The sequence below is a fragment of the Epinephelus moara genome, chromosome 17 (genome assembly GCF_006386435.1).
Source record: "Epinephelus moara isolate mb chromosome 17, YSFRI_EMoa_1.0, whole genome shotgun sequence".
Lineage (NCBI taxonomy): Eukaryota > Metazoa > Chordata > Actinopteri > Perciformes > Serranidae > Epinephelus > Epinephelus moara.
Genome location: NC_065522.1, coordinates 5,425,637 through 5,447,770, shown reverse-complemented (window position 1 = coordinate 5,447,770; position 22,134 = coordinate 5,425,637). Strand labels below are relative to the sequence as shown.

At 42.0% G+C, this 22,134-nt stretch overlaps 2 protein-coding genes across 10 annotated transcripts in view; one reads left to right on the top strand and one right to left on the bottom strand.

The window, feature by feature from the left end:
• Positions 1-5,516, bottom strand: part of zfta (zinc finger translocation associated) — a 21,847-nt gene extending 16,331 nt beyond the window's left edge. For 4 of the 5 annotated variants that reach the window (XR_007571501.1, XM_050067963.1, XM_050067964.1 and 1 more), the window contains exons 1-2: positions 5,029-5,516; positions 1,793-2,308 (exon numbers count right to left, since the gene is read on the bottom strand). Coding sequence is in view for 4 of the 5 variants with exons in the window: in XM_050067963.1 (XP_049923920.1) it covers positions 1,793-2,308; positions 5,029-5,152 (640 nt within the window). In the remaining variant the exon portion in view is untranslated. The remainder of the gene's footprint in view (positions 1-1,792; positions 2,309-5,028) is intronic. The other variant, XM_050067966.1, reaches the window with a different exon arrangement.
• Positions 4,028-22,134, top strand: si:dkey-28a3.2 (uncharacterized). Of its 5 annotated transcripts, none has more exons than XM_050067956.1 (8): positions 4,028-4,986; positions 10,471-10,580; positions 11,385-14,830; positions 17,796-18,503; positions 18,650-18,702; positions 18,792-18,853; positions 18,949-19,266; positions 20,967-22,134. In XM_050067956.1, exons 3-8 carry the CDS (start codon positions 11,573-11,575, stop codon positions 20,981-20,983), a joined length of 4,416 nt encoding a protein of 1,471 aa, XP_049923913.1. In that variant the 5' UTR covers positions 4,028-4,986; positions 10,471-10,580; positions 11,385-11,572; the 3' UTR covers positions 20,984-22,134. The 5 variants fall into 5 exon arrangements, with proteins under 5 accessions (XP_049923913.1, XP_049923917.1, XP_049923914.1 ...); XM_050067957.1 differs by lacking the exon at positions 4,028-4,986 and adding an exon at positions 7,968-8,089; XM_050067958.1 differs by lacking the exon at positions 4,028-4,986 and adding an exon at positions 8,120-8,309.

Here is a 22,134-nt window from a genome sequence, read left to right as displayed (position 1 = left end):
CTGACTCCTGTAACTACCAGAGCCCCCCAACTTGTTCTGATTATAGCTCAGATATGTGAACAAGCTTTAAGGTACCCTCTATAGTTTCTTGTAAATGAATAATGTTTCATTCAGTGTAACTCATCATAACACGCTGAATGTATCCTTAGAGCTTGACAAATGTGCTGTCGCTTTTTCCGTTCTTACAAAACATATAATGAAGAAAGACGGCCTTTAATGTGTTCTAGCTGGCAGTCTTCTTCCCTAATGTCCCCAGCGACCCCCATGTTAAAATGCCTAACTTTACAGCAGAAATAAAAAATGTTTACAGCCTGGTACAAAATATGTTTTGGTCTCTATGGCTAATTTCAACATTCATGACAACTGTATGGGGGTGAATTTATATATCCCTCACTGGTTAAAATGTTATTAAGGTTTAAATGTATGAATAATTAAGGCCGTGACTGCTTTGAATGACAGGTGGGTGTCATCCATTGACAAATCGTTACCATAGCGTCAATGTTTGGTTAGGTAATGTAACTATCAGTGTTGGGCAGTAACGTGTTACAGTAATAATATTACTTTGTCCAGTAACAAGTAGCGTTGCTAATTACCAACAAAATTTTAGAAATAATACAGTTACCCCAAAACCAAACAACTCATTACAACACCTCATAAAGTCTTGATCAGTGTTTTGTTGTGCTGAAAGAATGGTTTTAATCCTGTTTTTCACTAGGGAAAACTAACATTAGCATTATCACAGTAAATCATTGCTGTAAATGCACCATGCTAACCGAGCTAGCAGCTAGCATTAGGGTTTCCTCCACTCTCTGGTCCAAATATGGTCACTTCTGACTCCAAAAATCCAAGATGATGACCAGAGGCCAAAATGCCAAACACGAGGCTTCCAAACAGGAGTCCACAAACCATGTGGGGCCGTTATAATGGATACATACTTTATTTTATACAGACTATGGTGTTCTCTTTCGTGAGGATGTGATACAAACAAAATGTGGACCTACTCCTGAAAGCACTGGTCCATAGCACTAATAATGGTCAGAACCTCCACAGGGAACCTTGACTTCCTGGCCAACTGTATGGAAAGTATATGTGGGGGGAAAGTGTGCTACTTCCAGTTAAAGGGATAGTTTAACATTTTGAGAAATACTCTCATCAGGTTCTCTTCTAAGAATAAGATGAGAATATATCAATCTCATTCCCATGTGTTAAGTACAGAGCTGGAGTCACGATGTGGTTAGCGTAGCACACAAGTTCCAGAAAAATACATTTAGCCAGCCAACTGAATAAACAAAATATTTGGGAAAAAATGAAATTAGAATTTTATAGACTTTAGTTTTCCTCATTCATGTCCTAGGTTTTAATTTCCATCATAAGAGCCTGTCACAGCAGCCTGGCTACAAATCTCAGGTGTCAGATTTTACCAAAGCACATAAACATAGCATCATAATAACCTAATTTTAGCTTTTTATCTGTTTGTAATTGAAGCTATAATATTTGCTCTATCTGCCTTACATGCGACTATGAGTAATAATCTAAATTTGAAAAGGATGCTCATAAGCTATATTAGCTATATTAAACTATTTCTTTACATTCTAGTCTGTGACTTTTTTTTCTCTGTCATCTTAAATCTTTAACAGTCATGTCCAGGCACAGTCCTTCCCTCTCCTGTCCTAACACATCACAGAATGATTACATCATCCTCCCCTTCTCACACGCTACCATGCCAAGACATAAACTCATACTGCCACCAAGTGTGAGGTTTAGAAAACACTTTGCCAGGAGTCCTACCCACCAGCAGCATGTTGGTCTGAGTCCAGCTGCTCCTCTTCTTCCTGAGCTGAAGGTCCAGCAGCAGAGCTGAATGACCTCTGACCTCCCCCCAGGCTCAGGTGGCTCTCCCACCCTGAGCGGATGACCTCTTTGTCGGCAGCGCTCCACAGGAGGGAGTCAGGGTGCTTTTGTCGGATGTGCCTCTTGATGGTGCTGAGCTTTAGAGTAGCCAGTGAGCTGCCGCACACCATGCAGATCATCCCGTGCCGCTGGGGGTCAAAGTCCATCAGGTACTCACTGCGCCAGTACTCGTGGTAGTAGCGGCGGTGGTCGCGGCCTGGGATCCGGCTCAGGCCGGGACGTGAGGCCCTCTGGACCCTGGGTTTAGATCCAGAGGGCCCAGGGGCTGGGGAGAGGAGCAGTGGCTGGTCTGGTCCCTCTGTGATATTCCAGTAGCTGGTGCCTGGAGACCTGACAGGTGTGACCATGCCAGCCTCTGATTCCTCCTCACCATGGCCATTGGCAAGACCATCCTCTTCTGACAGAAACAAGAGAGAGACAAGATAAATCCTAGTATGATATGTAGATATGTTTATGGCAGCTAAAAATCTTAAGCACGTGTATATATCTTATTAATTAGGACAATCAAGTATATGTTGTTTTCTCCACTTAATAGGGTGCCAGTATAATAAGAGTTTTTACACTGATTAACAATTCTAGAAAATAATAAAATAAAAAAATAAAAACCTTTGTAATTATTAGAACTTCAAATAATTAAAAAATGTATTAACAGCCTTCAAAATCTTAAGTGTACAGTACGTACTGATAACATCGGTGTAAAAATGTATTGCTATAATCATCTTTGTTTTAAAATATATTTTTGTGAAAATGTTGGCCCTTTAAAGATGTGTCCCTGGGACTGGTTGCACAAAACCCTTAAGTTTTTCTCCATAGGTATGACACTTAATGCTTAATTTCTCCTTAGCTGAGGGACTTACACAGTTGCACAGAATCCCTTAAAAGGTTTACTTAGTTAAGTTAACTTATTTACTGTGTAGAAAGAGATTTTATTGTGGTAGAGTTTTCCATAGAGATTGTTTGCTTGGACTCAAGCTTGTGATGCCTGTTATCATCTCATAAAGTTGGCTTAAAGATAGATAGTGAAAAAATGGCAAAAGAAAACAAGACAAAAAATTACACTTCTGGTGGAATGGAATCATAGAAAGCACATACTGCAAAGTAAATTTGATCCCAAATACCAGAAAACAGAAAACTATTGTAGGAAGAAACTGCAACGAAAATGAATTCAGTCACATCTTAAGTGTAACATCAGAGGTGTATCACTGGGTTCTCCTGGTCGCAGAACACTCTTCTTGGGGTGTGTTAGTTTTTCATTTATCACCATAAATTCGGTCATCTTGCAGTTAAGATAGAATCAGAGGTACCTTACTTTTTTTATCTTTTACCTTGCTTTGGTTGCTAAGGTCTTTTGTGCAACAGTCTGGAGATTCCTTAAGTATAACACTAAGACAAGGAGTAAATCTATAAATACTTAAGTGAATGTCAGGTATCATGGAGGACCCCACCCACCCGGCACATTAACTGTTCACCCTCCTCCCCTCGGGCAGAAGGTCGCGCAGCCTCAAGACCAGAACAACAAGGCTAAAGTGCAGCATCTTCCCAGAGGCTGTGAGGCTCACAAACTAACTGACTTAACTGTCCCCCTGCACTTTACTTTACTGCTGCAATTACATGCTGCTGATTCTATGTGTTTTTTTACTATTAGACTTTAGGTTATGTATTTATTTTTTTATCTATTTATTTAACTATGTATAGGTGTATTATTTATATATATTTATTCTGTACGCTGCTGGACCTGGGTAACGTTTTTCGTTCCCTCATGTTTCTAACATGTGTAAATGACAATAAACTGAACTGAACTGAACATTTTAAGGAAACCTTAATGAGGAGACTTAAGGGTGTTTTGTGCAACCAATTTTAATTTGAGGAATCCTTAACTAGGACTAGGAAAATCTTAACTTAAGGTGTTTTTAGCAACTGTTAACTCCATCAGATTTCTACAAAAACATTAATCAGGCATAAAGGGAGTTAGTTATATCATAAAGACTTTTGTCTCACTTCCTGGTACATAAATATATTAATATATATCTATATATATATCTATATATATATACACACACACACACACACATATATATAGATATATACGTTGGCACATCAGTGGTATGGGCCGATATTGGCTTTAAAATTAACTATTGAAATTGGCCACTATGCTCATGTTATTTTGCCTATTGAATGAATATTACATACATTTAAAAGCATTCTGTTTCATGTCTCCATCTGATGGTGGGCCACCATGATAAGAGTATGCATGCATAATATGGAGTTAATTCTACAACAGAAGAGACTTGATGATCACTAAAATTAGGTGGGGAAAAAAAGTGGATATATCTACAGTATATCGGTATTGGTATCGGTTATCGGCCAAGGAAGTTGTTATATATCAGCATATCGGCAAATATATGTGTGTATATATACATACACACACACACTCACATGATCACATAAAATAGCATAATAATAAGATGGTCACATATAATCTGTGACCAAACTATATAGTTCTCCTAAATATGGAACTACAGCTACTACTGCTTCTTTAAATTTGTTGGTCTGTGCCTCCACACACAGGTTGTACACGGGTCTCCCTTGATTTGAGATTGCATCATGAGAATACATCAGGTAACGTGTTATGAATAAACTGATTGTCTGAAATGTATATTTGAAGCTGTTATTGTTTGGCTCATGATGACTAAAGCTGGAAATCATAGATTCCCCAGTTTGATTTTTAGCACTATCACTCTTAGTGAAAATCACCTGTACTGTCTGTACATTGTTAAATCCGTGTTTAACGTCCTACGTTACGGAACTCTAATGTTACGTGATTTAATGTGAGTTATTTATTCCATATAACCTACATTATTGTTTATTTATTGGTGTGAGGCGACCTGTGCCGCCGCTGTCCACCAGGTGGCAGCTGTGTGTCTCGGTCCGCCTGCCTGCGTGCTGTTGAGCCTTTGTTTATAGGAGCCACAGAGACGGAGGGGCCATGCTGCTCCATGGCATTGTCCCTGACACGGATTAACTGGCTGTCTGACAATGGCCGTGGCTCTGACAGCCACGCAGCCCCACTTTGCGGTGAGAAACACTGAGAATAATAACACTAGTTTTTTTCTTTACCTCCCAAGTCACTCTCCTCTTGCGTCGCTTCCTCCTCTCCGCTTATTATTAATGAGAGCAGCTCAGCCTGCTCGGCACACCGGAGGTCCACAGGCTCGCTTTCCCCCGTCTCTTTCTCTTCCATCACTGGCCTGCCCGCTGTTTTAATAGTGGCTAGTGTTCCTCCTTCCTTCACTGTATCGTAGCGCTGAAGCGGGACATGTCACACTCACAACAACATGTTTAACAGTAACATGTTCACACCGCTCGGCACCGTTCGACACGCATCTGGCAGGCGCTCTATAACGAGCCCATCGCTGAGGAGCCCGTGCTCTACGATGTCCCCCCACGCGCCCCGCACGGGAGCCAAGTTAACTTTTCATATAATCACACAATCATGTATTCCGCTGGCAGATAGAGCCCGGTCCTCCGTCCTGCTCTGTGTGGAAGCGCCTCGGCATAGGCCTCCAGTAATGTATTTTAAGGCTCTTGCTTGTCTTCAGGGTGGGGAGCCGGACTAGGGGCCCCTGGGGCTCCTTAAGGGGCTCCTGGGTAAATTTAAAGAGACAGTAGCAGCGTCGACAATGCACACCCACCCCGGGGGGGAGCAAACGGAGCAGCAGGCGCTAATACTGATAAGCTGCTAATACTAATGCTGTTGTTCCCACAAAATCATGCGGTGATAGAGGCGGGTTGGTTCGGCAGAGCATCGGTTAAAACACGAGGCGGGTCCATTGCAAATCAGGGCCCCACGAGCTCCAGCTCATGATATTTGGTGCTGGGGATCGAGTGTACATTTTTAACATTAAATACTGTGCTTGGTGTTGTTTTGAAATGCTGCATTGTGGGTCTTTAAGAGATTAAATATAAATATATTCAGTTTGCTATTGGCAAAGGAGCAAATATGCACATTTGAGAGGCTGGTGTAGTGAACATTTGTGGCTCTTTTGCTTTAAAATTGGTGCCAATCAAATTTTTTGTCCACTGACTGGCTCATTAATCAGGGGTGTTTCTAGGATGTGAGGTCATTGGGGGCTTAGCCCAGACCTCTGTAGGGGGATCTTTCCCTAGGATTTTTTTTTGATGAACAAGCTCTAATTTGGGGCTTTTTTTTATACACTCTGGTGCCTTATTTACCCTTATAACTGTTTTTTACTTTCCATTTTACCTATGAACTGTGATGAGAAAAATATTAGCAGTTGTTAGTAATTAGTATTGAGTACAGAATGCTTTACAAATGCTATCATTAAAAATGTACTGACTAGAGTTGGAAATATAGTTAAATGTATATATTTATGTCAACAGGAATTTAAGTAAGAACATTTATTTGAATAGATGTATGACCAGGATTACATATTATTAGGTCTGGGGCTTTTATGAACATTAGGCCTTATTTGAAACATATAGCCTACATATTTAGATGTGAGGCTATTTATAAAACATACAGGGACGCCCAGGCCCAACAATGCCACTGTCATTAACCAATCAAGTGTTTCAACTGTTATCATACATTCTCTTATCTAGTGGTATTTGCTATCATTTAATTCAAGGCTGTAGCCATTGAGTCAACACTGGGGGAAACCAAATCTGCCAGGGGCTCTGCCCTTCACCTAGATTTTTTTTTTATTTATCTACTTTTTATAAGCAAGTAGCACTATACAGTATACTATACAAACTTGCAATAAATGAAAGCTACTACCATCTACATAAATTACACATGCAGAGCAACATAAATCATAGACACTTTACTCAGGCTTCACATGGTCTGTCTGACAAATATAACATAATAAAGACATTAATGTTAGTTGAATTTTGCTGTGAGTTGTGTTCTGCTGGGAAGTGGCAACACCACTTGGAAAAACCAGACAGAACTGCAGCACACAGTAATACTAGAATCGGTTGTAATAATAAAGGCAATTTGTTAAGTTTATTTATGATTTTTATTACATTTGCTGATGATATTATTTTGGAAACGGTACATAGTTGCCTGTTGTAGAATCTTTCTAATTTAGATTTTTTTTAATGGATGATTGTGTCAGCTCTAATTTGACATTATTTTTTTAAGTTATAGAGTGCTCTAGGGATGACGTTTTCTGTAGGCCGATGCTGAAGTTAGCAATGTAGAATAAAAACTTGTGTTAACCACAGACCTTATTACAGGCATCCCACCAAAAACCCATTGACTTGAAGATGAGGGAGCCAGGAGTGCTAAAATGCTAACCCATTTCCAGGTTTTAGGATTCATCCCTGGAGCATTGTATTTAGTGATTAAGTTACACTGAAAATATTGTAATTTTGTTGGACATCGGAGCCCACAGGTTCCACCCCTCTTGAATTAGACTATATATTTTATAAGATTCATGAAGAGATTTTTTACAAATGTGTCCATCATCCATTGCTACTGTTTCTGCTATTACACGCCCACTACTACCACTACTGCAAATGGGGTTTTTTTCATCAAATGTACCAATTAATGACACCCATTTGATCATTGTGCATGTTATCCAAACCACAAATTCAACTTTAGCCCTATCACTGATGGCTCTGCACATGAATTGAGGTCATCTTTAGAAAAAGCCATTAAATCAATGGACCTTTGTCCAGCTGCTCCAAATTGGAAAAGACTATATGTTATTGCAAGCTTTATGTAATCTGTCTCTGAATGGTCCTTTGATTGGTTATTGAATTCGTCTCCTGCCCCAAATTCAGGTTTCACTAAATCGTGAAATGACAAATGAGGTTAGGCCTAATTAGCAGCCATTAGTCAGTCACACTACTGTGACTCATGGACGTTATTAGCTCATAGCCACAATTTTTGTCAAATTATTTTTCATACACTCCTTTTAATGGCTTAGGGTTTGAAAAGGAGGGGGGTGTTGTGTGTCCACGCCATACACACACACACACACACACAAACACACACGGAGCAAGCATCCAGGTCCCACATCCTGGTACTTTTCAGCGTTGTCAAGGCAGCCTCAGAGGACGGCTGGCTGGCGGAAAGTAGCTGCAGTGTCCTGGCAACATATCTGTCCAAAAACGTTCACAAAAACTGTCCCGGAAAGTTAGGTGTAACTAAAAGGTATCGGGTATGCATGTTTTTCTTCCACATGTTTCCAAGCGTCCTGCTTTACGACAGTAATGTGCGGGTTTTCTCGCTTCTTTTAGACAGGCAGTAGACTCAGACAGGCGCCCGTCCGTGTGGACAAGAGAAGGAAGATCTTGTCCATTGTGCCGATCAGAGAGACACCGGGTTTAGGCACGATTTACGCCCTAATGTGGCGTTTTTTCACCACGTCTCTGTATGTATTGTTATTTTCGCTTCAGCTAGGTCGCTTGGCTGCGTTTAGAATCAAATAGACACAGAATAAAGAATAAAAATGGCTCTCGACAGATATAATTTGTGATAGAAAGGGACAGGTTTAAAGGGACAGTGTCACTCTGCTTCCTTCCTGGTTCCTGTAGGCTAGCTAACACATTTCTACAACCATGTCCGCGACGTGTTTATACCAGCAACGATGCTGTGGGATGAAAATATTGCATAGTTATTTTTTTTAAAAGCTACGTGTGAATATTAGTCAACTGTAAGATGTAGTCTGTCTCACGTGGATATCGTGTTGTGTGAGAGGAGATGGGCGTCTCGATACATTTGCATTGTCTTTCGGTTTGCATGTAATCCATTTAAACAAGCGGCACAGGAAATGGGGACACTTGCTTTAGAGAGCCTTAATGTGAGATTTTTCTTTTAGTAAAGAGTAAAGTAGATTTAAGAGTAAAGTTACCAAGTCAGCACATGTGAATTGAATGTTTTAACAAGTAAAAATGTCCCAAACTCGATATGTCAATCTATTGCATGGGAAATGTTTCACATGTGATAATCCACATGCTGAAATATGAATTTAATCACACCTGAGATGTGATTCACATGCAATATAAAGTTAGAAGTTGGTGTTTTTATCTGTTATGTTTTACCCCAGCTGGCACTGGACATCTATATGACGTCAGAAAGATTTTGGACTCTTTCATCAGACAGGTGTTAAAGTTTGGTTGGAATGAAAATCAGGTTGACGATATTGAAATGTCTAACGTTAGAATTTCACATTGTGTGAACCTTGACGTTATGACATTTTCAGACATTTGGTTTTGTTCTCCATACCTCACAACTAAATGTCGTTATTCTTCATCAACGTGACATTGGCGCGAGATGTTTGGAAGATGTTGGATTTTGGTTACTATACCAACACAACTTAAAATCAAGAATATATCATCTGTCAGTGCTCTGTCAAATTGACGTTGGCATTATTGAACTGATGTTGAATTTTGGTCAACCGACATGCAACCAAATATCAGCATTTAATGACATCCAGTGTCAGCTGAGACATTTAAAGTGTGAAATATCTGAATATCATGTAGCTAAATGTTGTAAATTCATCACATTTGAAAAACTGTTTTGCATGTGACTAGCCCCATGTGCTTAAATGTGATTTTATCACATCTGAACAGGGGTGGATTATCAGCTAGTGGGCCCCTGGGCACAGATATGCAAAAGCCCACCCCACCACCTCTTTGACAAAGGAGCAGGACAGACACACTTTAGAGTTAGGTTTTTTTTTTTTTTTTTTTTAACAATTAACAACACATTGCCTTGACCCAGTGCAGCACTCCTCATTTTTTTCCTCTCACTGTATCATTGTTTAGCAAGTTTTTATGTCGTTTTGCATTTCTCTTAGGTTGTAATGCATCTCTTTGTGGTTTTTGTGTCTCTTTGTAGTCTTTTCATATCTGTTTGAGGTAATATGTGTCTTTTGAATCTGGGGTTTGTGGCTTTGTGGTCATTTTGAATCTGTGTAATGCCTAGTTCAGACTACACAATGTCGGCCCAATTATAGCCTGACCTGGGCGTCCTATGGTGTCCCAGCTCAGGTGGTGAACAGCAGTGAGTGTCCTGCGCTATAATTGATTGTTTTATCCTGCGTAGTGTGTCATTGTAGACGACAAATGACACTGCGTCTGGGACGCCTCACAGCGTCCCGACAAAAAGACTAGCATGTTTGATTATGTTTTTTTGCCTTCCACCACTGCTCTCATCACAGCTGTGACTTTGACCAGTAGGAGCACATCACTCTGCTGCAGTGGCCTGAATCAGAGTTTAAGTGTTGATAAATCAGTAGCACAATAATAGCTAATGTTAGCATATTGGCTTTAACTGCCTGCTTTGTGAATACACTGTGGTGGCTAGCTGACATTAGCTGTATTTCGGTTTAATTGCTGGCTAAAAATATGTTATTTTTACCTCAAGTTCTCTTTAAAGGATTGACAACCCATACTGTCCTCTTCGTGCTACCCAAGAATGGGTCCACAGTCGTTTTCTTCTTCCCTTTAGGGGACTTTTTCAAACACAGGACTGTCAGTAACTTACATAACACTTCAGACGCCATCATTTGTTTATGTTTTTGTTCCCAGATGTTGTTCCATAGCACCTCCTTCCAATGACATCACACACATCGTGAAAGACGACCAGCGATGATTGATTGTGGACCATCTTTCGTGTCTGTTGGCCAAGTCACTGCAAGGTTTTATGACTGCAGAATTACCTAATCTGACAAAGTGACTGTTGGAATGGACAAACATATTATGTAGTCTGAACCTGGCATTCATTTAAGTGACGTCATATTGACGTCTGGTGCCAGCTGGGGTAAAACATAACAGATAAAAACACCTTCCTATAATTTTATATTGCATGTGAATCACATTTCAGATGTGATTAAATTCATATTTCAGCATGTGGATTGTCACATGTTAAACATTTCCCAAGCAACAGATACATATGAGGGCCAGGCCCCCCCCCTTTACACTTTGGGCCCGTGGGCCTTCAGTAATCCTTTCATGCATCTGATATTGGATTTACAAGTGATATAAAATCACAAGTTGGTGCTTCCATATGCTATATGTTTTACTTTTCTAATGTGAAATATCTGAAAATCGTAATGATTGATTATGCCTTAGGACTTGAATTCACCACATGTGAAAAGCTGAGTCCCGTGTGCCTAAACATTTTTTCACATCTTAGATATTATTCACATGTAATATTACGTTTGAGTTTTTACAAAATAATGATAATAGTTGTTGCAGCCCTTTATACATAGTTGCATTAGTATTTATTTAACATTATCAACAAAAACAGAATATTGTCTTTCTAAAGGTAGAATTTATGCCAGGGCTTTTATGGTTGGATTGTTATACAGGTGGCCACTGAGGGTATACTAAAATTAAAATAACACCTCTCTGACAGTGCTTCAAAAAACATTATAATCTTAGCAAGGGTTATTAAGTGTTACCTCAGCTCACTCAACTAAGACTTGTCTTCTGCTCCACAGGACACCTGCATACCGATGTGATGTCTGAGAGCTACGGCAGCTGCCCATTGGAGCAATACACCTACTGTGGCATCATATAGAAGGACATCATGTAAATTAACAGCAATGAGGATGAACTGAATCAGCGTGACAAGGGAAGAGCCAACCAGTACTGTTGGGTGAGAACTGATGGGCTGTCCAAGCTAGCAATGCCAACTGCAAAAGATAAAGGTGGTTCAACGTCCCACCGCTGTCGGTCTGCCTCAGATTATGATGATGCCACCCTCACCCAGAAGAGAGAATACTGGAGAACCAAGAAACGAGAGCAGAGGGCCCGACTGACGGAGCGTAGAGGAAAGTCAACACAAGACAGTGGAGGGGAAAAGCGACATCTACATGCCCCTGCAGTGTTGAATTCCACTTTATCCGACTCTTTTCCTGCTTTCTCTACTCCTCTGCAGAGTAATGATGAGTCACACAAAACAGTCAATATCTCTCTTGCATCACAGAGTGGAAAAACAATGGGGGACAGCTCAGCTGACTTCGCCGAAAGCCAAAAGGAGAAGTGGCTTCATACAGCAAAACTCAACAAGGTCTTGCCTCAGTTGCCAGCATCATGTTCCATCTCAGTCAAAGCTGCTAGGGGCGACACAGCCACAGTAAAATCCCTTACAGCAAAGGGTGCTGTGAGCAGAGCCGTTACCTCACCCACAACCAGTGGAACCCAGCTAAACACCTGTTCCTCAGTGCCTCCAGTCAGAGTGACCACAACTACAAATGGCAGCTCCACTAAAACAGCACCTCAGCCATGTGTGTCTATGCAGGGCGCATCAGGCCCCAAAATGCGCCATAAGGCACAAGTTGCATCACGCATTCAGCCCAAACCCCAACCCACCAATGTGAGCACAGGTATGACTCTTGTGTCGTCTCCATGTGTCCCTGTCTCTATTAAAACAGAGGGCAAAACAGCAACACCTCAAAGTGGAACAAAGAGTGCCTTGGTCACCTTGCGGAGGGCTAAAGGTGTTCGCAACCCACAGCCTTCCCCGGACACAGAGGACGAGAAAGCAGCCAAGCGCAGAGAGAACTGGCGGATCAAAAAGCGAGAGCAGAGGGCTAAGCTGGCAGCTCAGGTAGCTAAAGCCAGAGAGAGGACGCAGAGCGTGGAGCTGACATTACAGAGGCAAACAGCACAAAAAACAGGACTTGTGGGCGACACCATTCTGCAGCATCTTCCATCCCAGTCGTTTTTGAGAGGAGCGGGCCAGAAGCAGCAGGCCAGACCTTCATTTACATCCGCCAAAAGGGAAATTGATAAACTTCAAAGTGGAGCAGCAAGTTTAACGACAATTAACATGCAAGCAGATCAGGTAAAAGTACAAAATCCACATGGGAATAGGCAGACAGCCATCACATGTGATGTTATATCTGCGAGAAAGCCAGGGGAGTTACAGAGAAAGCTTCCAAATTCTGTACACCTTTCTTACGTTTCCCGAGGGATTGCACGATGTAAAACGCCTAGACAGAGGTTCATCGAAGCACAGAAATTTTTCATGAATCAAAGAAACATGAGATGTAAATCCCCTTTGCTTTCTTCAGTCTTTGGTACTAGAAATATCCCCCAAATCGTCATATCCCCCAATGACACACCTGAGCAGATAATTGCCAAACGGCGAGAGTACTGGCGGATTAAAAAGCGTGAACAGCGAGCGAAGCTGTCAATGGAAGTAAAGGCTCGGCTGAAGGAGAAGGACTCTCTCATGCGACGAGTGAAACGTTACCAGAAAATCCTCGAGGAGATGAGGAGGGCCAGAGCGCTGGCTCAATCAGGAGGGAGCACCCTCACCCACGCCTCAGAGACCATTGGAGGGTTCATCAAAGAGGATGGGACAGTGACCATTAACATTCCCCAGGTTCCTACAGGGCACAACACAGCAGCACGCAAAAGTGAAGCAGAGTGTCCTGTAGTTACCTCCATCACCAAACCTCAGCATCAACCTAACACTAAACGGAGAGCTATTACACCCATTCGTGTAACCCAGCCTCCACCCCCCCTCCGCCCAGCTCAGGTGAAAGTCTCTTTTCCTCTTGCTGGACATTCGGCCAACAAGCCTCCAAGACTGCTGTCAGTCAGACCAAGGACTCAACCTGAAAGCACAACTGCTCCAAATTCCCACAAATTAGCAATCCAGACACTTAGTCAGCTCACACTCACTCATCCCCAGACCCCTCAAAATGCTGTTTCTGGAGGATCAGCAGCAGTGACGAACTTTGGTGGCTGTGTCATGAAAATGGCTGTCTCGAGTAGCGTGCCATCGCTATCAGCTCTCTCTTTGGATCCAGAGTTGACCGAGGAGGAGAGGATGGCTAAAAAGAGGGAGTACTGGAGGATAAAGAAACGTGAGCAGCGAGCGTCTCGAGCTGCTCGACTAAAGCAGGGTGTCTTACAAGCGAGGGCCAATGCCACCTTACAGAGGAGGAAGGCCCAGAGGCAAGCAGCAGTAACCAGTGTGCCACCAGGCGGAAGCCATACAGGAAGTGCACAATCTCTCCCCAACAGCAGTGCGCCTGCTACGCCACATGCAAATGAGATAAAACACGAGAGTGAGTCTGTGCCAGAAGTTGACCTAAATTCTCAGCCAGAACAAGCCATCTGTCCAGATATCAAACCCCCAACCTCTCCACCACCACCACCTCCAGCGCCTCAGCCGGAGCCTGACCCAGCTCTGAATGCAGACAGCCAAGCTACCACTCTGCTAGCTGTGGCCTCGATGAAGAAGCTCCTGGAAGAATCGCTTAGCACAGTGACAGAGTATAAAAGTGAGCTGACTGATGTTAAGAAAGAGACAACAGAAGAGGCCTCAGAAGACGACATGACGCCAAATTTACCTGAGCTGAATGAGGTGGCTCCTATTGCTGCTGACTTGACATTGGAGATAAAAAGCTGGCAGCCAGACACTGATGTCTTGGTACTAGAAAGTTCACCAAACCCTCACCTTAAGGACTCTCCCCAAAGTAGCGAGACACCTCCATCTTCTCCCACATCCAACCAGACAGTCCAGATTCCCACCTGTGAGCACTCATCCCAAACTCCTTCGAACTTCATACTAAACCCTTACATGGAAGCCTCACACAGCCCATCTTCACCCCGCAGGACCCAGAGGCTTCACACCAGAAAAGCAGGCCATCAAGACTGCTGCTCTATAGAGTCGCTTAAGCTACATCACCTACCCATGGATCAACTACAGAAACCACAGTGTGAACAACAGTGTCAGGCAGAGAACAGCAACTCACCATCAGCACAGAGATATCCCAGTGTGGTGACGGAGCACAGTGGTCTGATCAGCCTGCAGAGGAAGAGGGAGTACTGGAAGCTGATGAAGAGGCAGCAGAGGGCCAGGTTACGGGCCAGGCAGAAAGAAAGACATGGAGAATGTAGCAGTCGGCTTTCCAGCAGAAATATTCAGGTGATGTAACACATGAGAATAGTGTTCATTCTGTACTATCTGCAACATGTGGGTGCTAATAGCCAGTGTTCTTACTAGTATTGTAAGTAGCTAATATTGAACATGCTTACACTATGTTTTGCATTGATTTAATCGGGTCATAGAGAGACACTCAGTATGTTTACATGACAGAGAAAATCGATTTATTGCATTAGTCTGACTAAAATTGGACTTTTAAAATATATGTAAACATGTTAGTCCGACTAAAATCATACTAAATAAAATTTCTCAAAGTCGGACCAACACACCCAGAGAATGCGCTTGGGAGTGGAATTACTCCTGCAAGTACAGTATACCGTCAATGGGACCCAAACTGTCCGAGATGCTTGCTCTGTGACGTAATAGGTCAACCAGAAAAAGGTCAAATACTAACAAGCTGAAGCAGCATTCACAATTTTGTAGCAGTTTTGTGAAAGCTGGGAGCTCGGGATTTGTGGTGTTTTTAAAACTGTCGGAGCCCATTGAAGTTACTCTGAAATTGTTAATTACTTTTGTTGTCTAATCTTTCAGTTTTCATAGCATGACACTGAAACACATAACTATTATGATTTATTAAAAAGGAAACATGGCACTGTCCGTTTTTCAGTCAATCACTTAGTAACGGTGATCTCAACCCTTTCATGAAGACCAAGTTTGGAGAGTGGTGCAGGGATGACATTTATTTGCAGGCCAGCCCAAAAGTTAGCATCACCCCAAGTCCCTTCAACAAAAAGCCCATGGGATTTTTCCATTGAATTTTGGATAGTTGCAGAAAATATTTTGTGTTGTAGGACAAAACATAAAGCCTCTTAAGCTTGTGTTAACCACAGACCTTATTTCAGACATCTAATCAAAAACACATAAAAAAACAACATTGATTTTGAGACAAGGGAACCAGAAATGCTAAAACGCTAACTCATTTCTGGGTTTTAGGACTCATTCCTGCAGCTATTTCATATTTGTTAATACAACCTCATGAGTTCTACTTGTCGGCAGAAAATATTACATGACTTTTACAATGGGCAGTGTTGTTGTTGAACACCAACACTACAGTACAGTAACAGTACAATCAGCCTTTGTTAAAAGCTCACAATATTCATCTTTTGCTAGCCAGTAGAGCAGTTGTTACTCATTTAAGTCAGATTATGTACTGAAAACCCCAGGAACATGTTTTAGCTGTGAGAAAAGCCAATAAATTCCAGTTTGTGGAACAGCAGGGGTTACATTTTGGCTAGTCTGAGTGGGCGGAAGTTCGCTGCAGAGATCAGCCTCTCATTGGGTGGAACGAGCCACCCGCTGAAGTCCCGCCCTACCACCTCCGGTTGTGTAGCAGTTTTCAACCGTTTTCAACACGTCCTTTACTAACTCTTGCGGTGTTTGATCTTGCGGGCATGTAGCCATTTTTCTGTCATGGTTCGCGTCCTGTAGGTGATATTTTTGTGGACGTGTTACACCAAAACCTGTTTCCCCCCGGACAATATTTTTGCAAGCGCACCGTTGCTGTGGCACCGCCCAGAACGATTGTGATTGGTTGAAAGAAGTACAAGCAGCCGGGGCGTTTTTTTCTCCAATCTTAAAGTGAGAGTCGCCCCAGCCAGACCTTTCTTGAGAAAGGTCTGGTGAGCGAGACTACCTTTTGGCTAAGTGTATATGGATATGAGCAAGATCATTTAGTTTGGTTTTTCCGGTGTTGACTACGGGTTTGCTCATGGGGACAGCTTCAGTCTTTTGAATTGGGGTTGAAAGAGTTATTTGTCCGTAGTCAGTGTAATACATACAGTAGATGGTGGTCAACGTGCCCCCATTTTGGAGAAGTGGTAGGAGTATCACCACTGAAACTAGGCAATGTGCTGCTGTGGACGCAGTCAGCAACAAAATGTATTTTTTGTTTCTCAGTTTAAGTGTAAGCTATATTTAGAACGTTTTCACTGGTTTACCTCGCTGCAGACAGCCCCTCCTGACGTGGAAGCTCTTGACCTCTTCAGTTCTCCATTTATGCTTGCATCAAAGTCACCAGACTCCACTGAAAAAATCAGTCATTTTAGCTTGCTGAGCACAGGAGCTGCTGCTCTACTGCTGCCTTAATCAGCTAGTTTGTTTGCATTATCGTGTGTCTTTGGTGTTAAAAGTGGTTAGTTTGAATTCACCAAAGTTACACAAGGTCAAGAGCTTTCACGTCAGGAGAGGCTGTCTGCAGCAAGGTAAACCAGTGAAAACGTTCTAAATATATGTGTGTGTGTGTGTGTGTGTGTGTGTGTGTGTATATATATATATACTTTACCTTGCTGTATAAATGGTAGTGTAGTGGTTTGCACTGTCGCCTCACACAGCAAGAGGGTTCCTGGTTCCTGGATATAATGTGTATGTATGTATATAGCTATTTTTTTTTTCTTTGGCTGAACCCTCCACAGCAGTAAATTGCTTAGCTTCTGTATCAGGACTCCTGCCTGCTTCTCCAAACTGGGGGTTTGCCAACTGACATCTACTGTAGGTGGTACTCTGACTATGGATAAGAAGGCTACCTCAGACAACCCCATTCCAAAAGATCCAAACTGAATCAACACAACCTAAACCACCGGGGAGAACATTTACCAGCTTTTGACCCCTGGTAGATGATGAACCCTGATCATATTAAACCCAGCAATGCTAAAGATAAGCCACAAGTCTTTTTCGTAGGGACAAAGAGTTCAATGCTTGCAGCCATAGCCAGTGCTCTCTCCAGCTGAAACCTGAGTCATTATAGCGCAAACCTCTGTCTGGCATTTGACACTTGAACAGCAAAAATAGAGGGGAGTGAGTGTGACTGAGAGGAGCCTACTTAAAGCTAGGGGTAAACATATGTGCATGTTTCAGAGAGAGTATAGCTTGTTGCTGTATTTAATAGTGTTTAGCTGTAAAAAAAAAACTGAGATAAATGACATGTTTATGGTGTGTTGTTGTCTTTCAGGCTCCAGGTCTCGTCAATATCAACACTGTTAAGGGTGTGAATCCTCTAAAAAAACCAGCCCTTCAGCCCAAGCCACCCATTGCTTCTCTGACTGCAGTGACCAGTATTCCCACTGTCCTGGTTGTTAGCCCTTCAACATGTACCGCTGAGGAGTCACCTGACACACTCCAGGTCAAACTACCTGTCACCAGTGTCTCCTGTTCATCCAGAAGTGAGCAGAACAGCATGAGCGTTGGGCCTTCACAGATCATATCTGACTATCAAGGAGCACACGAGAATCAGCAACAAGCCACGCCAGATTCACAAAAGTGGATGTCTAGAAGCACAGATGTAGACTCTGTCCCCTCCCTCCCTACTCTGACACCCCCAGACAACCCACTTTCCAGCATCAACCTGCAACCCATTGAACCCCCATGTCAAAATCTAAATTCCGACCTCAGTCCAATAAAAATGCCTTCTGCTCAACTTCAGAGCCCTACACATATGACACAATCTCCCCCCAAGCTGGTCCCTGTAACCACCATGGTCCCACCGAAGCCCATCCCAGGGGAGTGTGAGGAGGACTTTCTGAGGAGGAAGCGGGAGTACTGGAGGATAAAAAAGAAGGAGCAGAGAGCGAGGAAGGCCATTCAGGACAAGGGAACCATCCCAAGGAGAGCATCCAACAACTTGAGGCCTATCCTTCCTGCCCAGGACGTACAAACACGGGTAAGAGCTGTATTGCCGGTATATCAAAAAAAAACCTGTGTGCAGGTTCAAGTGTGTTCACAAATTATGTATGTTTTGATTCTAAAATGATGGACTCATAATGTGTTTATGACAATCTTTATTTCCTCTCTGACTGATGCCTGTAGGATTCTGATCAGTGGGTCAGTCAGTCCTCTGAGGAGTCACAGCATCTAATGAGGTGGGAACTTTGTTTTGGTTATGTTAAGATGAGTTTTGCTGCCAGCTTAATGAAGGATAATGAATGTAACTGTTCTGTCTCTCTTGCAGCACTTCAGAGGACACCGACCCGGGAACCTTTCCATTCCCAAATTTCGCAGCACAGGTGGAAGGTGAAGTATTACCTGTGTAACTTTGAACTGAAAGGAAAGCACAATAGAACGTAGAAACTGGCACAAACCATTTTCTCCATTTACTGTCTCCTCAGATGAGACAGAGCTTCTGTTCACTGACTATGAGAATGCTAACGGCGAGGAAGGTCCTGTCTCAGAAGCTGTGTGGAGGAACCGCTACCTCATGGACTACGATCCACTCAACCAGCTGCTGGTGTGCATGGTGTGCGGGGAGCTGCAGTACTCCCACAGCCTGGAGGGAGTGAGGGCCCACATCGACGAGGCCCACCCGGACACACTGACCCTGGAGCCCAGGGAGCAACAGCAAATACTGGAGGCCTGGGATGAGCAGGTGTCCCAGCGGGAACGCTTCTTCACCAGCCAGCTCCAGCAGCACAGCGAGGCCCTGGCAGGTACAATACAAAAAATAAACAATTTTTCCTTTTAAGAATGAAAAAAGTTTACTTCATAAGCAATACAGGTAGTCAGTAAAAGTCAGGTCTTTAACATAAGTAAAAGTAGCAATACTACAGTGCAGAAATACTCTGTTGCAAGTAAAAGTCCTGCATTAAAATTTTTACAGTAAAAGTACAAAAGTAGTAGCATCAAAATATACTTAAGGTACCAAAAGTAAAAGTACTCCTTGTGCAGAATCTGGCCCGTTTCAGAGTAATATATATAATATCATTGAATTATTATTATTGATGTGTTCATCACTTTAACTTGACTCAACTAACTTTTTCTTCCAAGTCCTTTTCTGTATTGCATGTTCCACCGTGGATAGTGCCCCCTGTGTGAAGGCAGAATTCTTAGCTGATCAATATTAATATATATCAATAACAGCCATGACATTGTCAATGCAATGTTTATTGGCAACCAAACAGAGGGGCGACTGCACTTTTATCAGTTGTAAGGCGTAATGTAAGTAGTATACAATGTAGTACACCACATAGCATATGGCATAGTGTATCGTGTTGTGTACGGCATAGTATACAACGTAGTGTACACTGTAGTGTATGGTGTAGTGCATGATATAATGTACATAGTTACTGGTTACTGTACAGCAAGGTGTCATCGCAGTGTACGGTGTAGTGTACAGCATAGTAGTATAGTATGTGGCGTAATGTACACCGTAGTGTCTGTTGTAGTGTATTGTGCAGTGTATGGCTTAGTGTGTGTAGTGTACATCATAGTGTACATGATGTGATGTATGGTGTCATGTATGGCGCAGTGTACACCATAGGGTACACTGTAATGTACGGTTCAATGTACACCATAGTGTATGGAGAGTGCAGTGTAGTGTAAGGTGCTGTGTACAGTGTAGTGTACAGAGTTTAAGGTGTAGTGTACATCATAGTGTACGGGGTGCGCAGTGTAGTGTATGGCTTTGTGTGAACGTAGTGTACAGCGTAGTTTTTCAGACATTTGCAGAATTTTTTTTTTTTTTTAAATCTCGGTCCAGTGAAGAAAAAATGGAGTTGCTATTGATGGTAGCTTGGCCATTTAAAATTTATAGTTTTGTGCAGGTTGCCCGGGCCGTGTCACACAAGTGATGGTTCTCTCTGACCAGTCAGTGGTCTGCAATGTTTTAACTCCGCCTCCTAGTATTGGCTCAGTTCACTTTGAACCACAACTGAGGTGGTACCAAAAAACAGTAATGGGTATGAACGCGAACTTTTGCTAATGGAAAACCAAAAGTTGAGTAGAGCCGTGTTGTATCGTGCAGTGGAGTGCAGTATTAGTCATTTAATCTATTGTTGATATAGAAATGATGATTGGTGCAGTTTTAAAGCAGCAGACTCTAAGGAATCATAGCACATGAGATGTTTTATTGTCTGACAGGCATATGGCTGGTGACGCTTTAGATTTATGCCCTCAGAGAATGATCTCTCTCTCAGTTTTTTTTTTCTATGAAGATTGGAGAAAAGTATGAAACAGTTAACATCATTCTGTATCTCTGAAGGGTGTTTGTTTTCTTTCCTGTTCTACCAATGAGTGCTGCCCTGAAAGCAGCTACTGGTCAGGCTATAGAGCAGAGCCGTTAGTGCACTGTTTGTTTAAGACTATGGGTCAGTTAGTTTCATTTGCCAAACCTGTCGGTCTTGTTTTGCAGAAGAACAGCGGGACTAAAGAGCAGAGGAGGACTGCAGGAGACAACTGAAGACCATGGAACCACACTTTATTTGTCTTATTTATTTATTGTATTTTTTTAAATAAATTTGCTTACCTTCATAGAAAGTCACCTTGAAGGAGAATGCTGTAAAGGGAACATTCACTCCAAAAACAGCTTTACCTCATTTCCTACCAGGGTTGTGGTGTGGGCCTTTGAAAGTCAGTATGGACATTTTTTCTTTACAATGAAGCCACCAGAACTGAGATTTTGTAATAATATTTAAAATATTTAAAGAAGAAGTCCAATATTCTGGGAAATACAGTCTTTGTACTAAGCATCCTGGACCTATCTCTGTAGTGAACACACAGATAACACTTACAATGAAATCACTTTCATATTATCGCTCTATTTCCTAAAGTTTTTAATTGTTCTGTAAGTTTGTCCGTTTTAAACCTCACATAGTGTTTCCCACAGACCCTAACCCTAACCTGATAGAAACTCAGAACATTTTGACCATCACAGGAGAAATAAAGCTCTCCTTTAAACAGACTGTGTAACTTGTGAACACAGCCACCATGTCAACAAATGGCAATTACAGGATGGAGATAAATTTCCCTCATTTCCCAAGATTCTCTTGAGTCAGCTGACATCATTAGGTGACCTGACTGAGAGCAAGCAAAATAAATCCCGTTAAGTATGCTGTGTTTAGCTCTCTTTCACTTTTAGCACTAAACCATAATATGTATTGGCAACATGCTTAAAGATAGTCCTATGTGTGACGTCAGCACTCTATCTAACTCTGTGACACATAGCATTTCCTATGCAAACCATACAAGATATATTTTTTACCTGTTATTCAGCACTTAGTTTTATCTACAAAGGTGTTTTCAAAAGGGGAGGGTGATACCACAAAATTAGGTTTTGATCCAATATCAAGCAATACAGGATTCTGCCAATACCGATATTGATGCCAATACTGATAATTTTTTTATTATTAAAAGCAGCTTCTGTACTTCCATGTTGGGGAGAGTAGTGTGTCATGATTTATGAGCTGAATAATCAATCTGCTAAAGTAACAGCTAATAATAACCAATTACAGTTTGAAAATGTAACATTAACCATTGCTGAAGATTCAATTTAATTAAAATTAATTTCACCACTGTAGGAT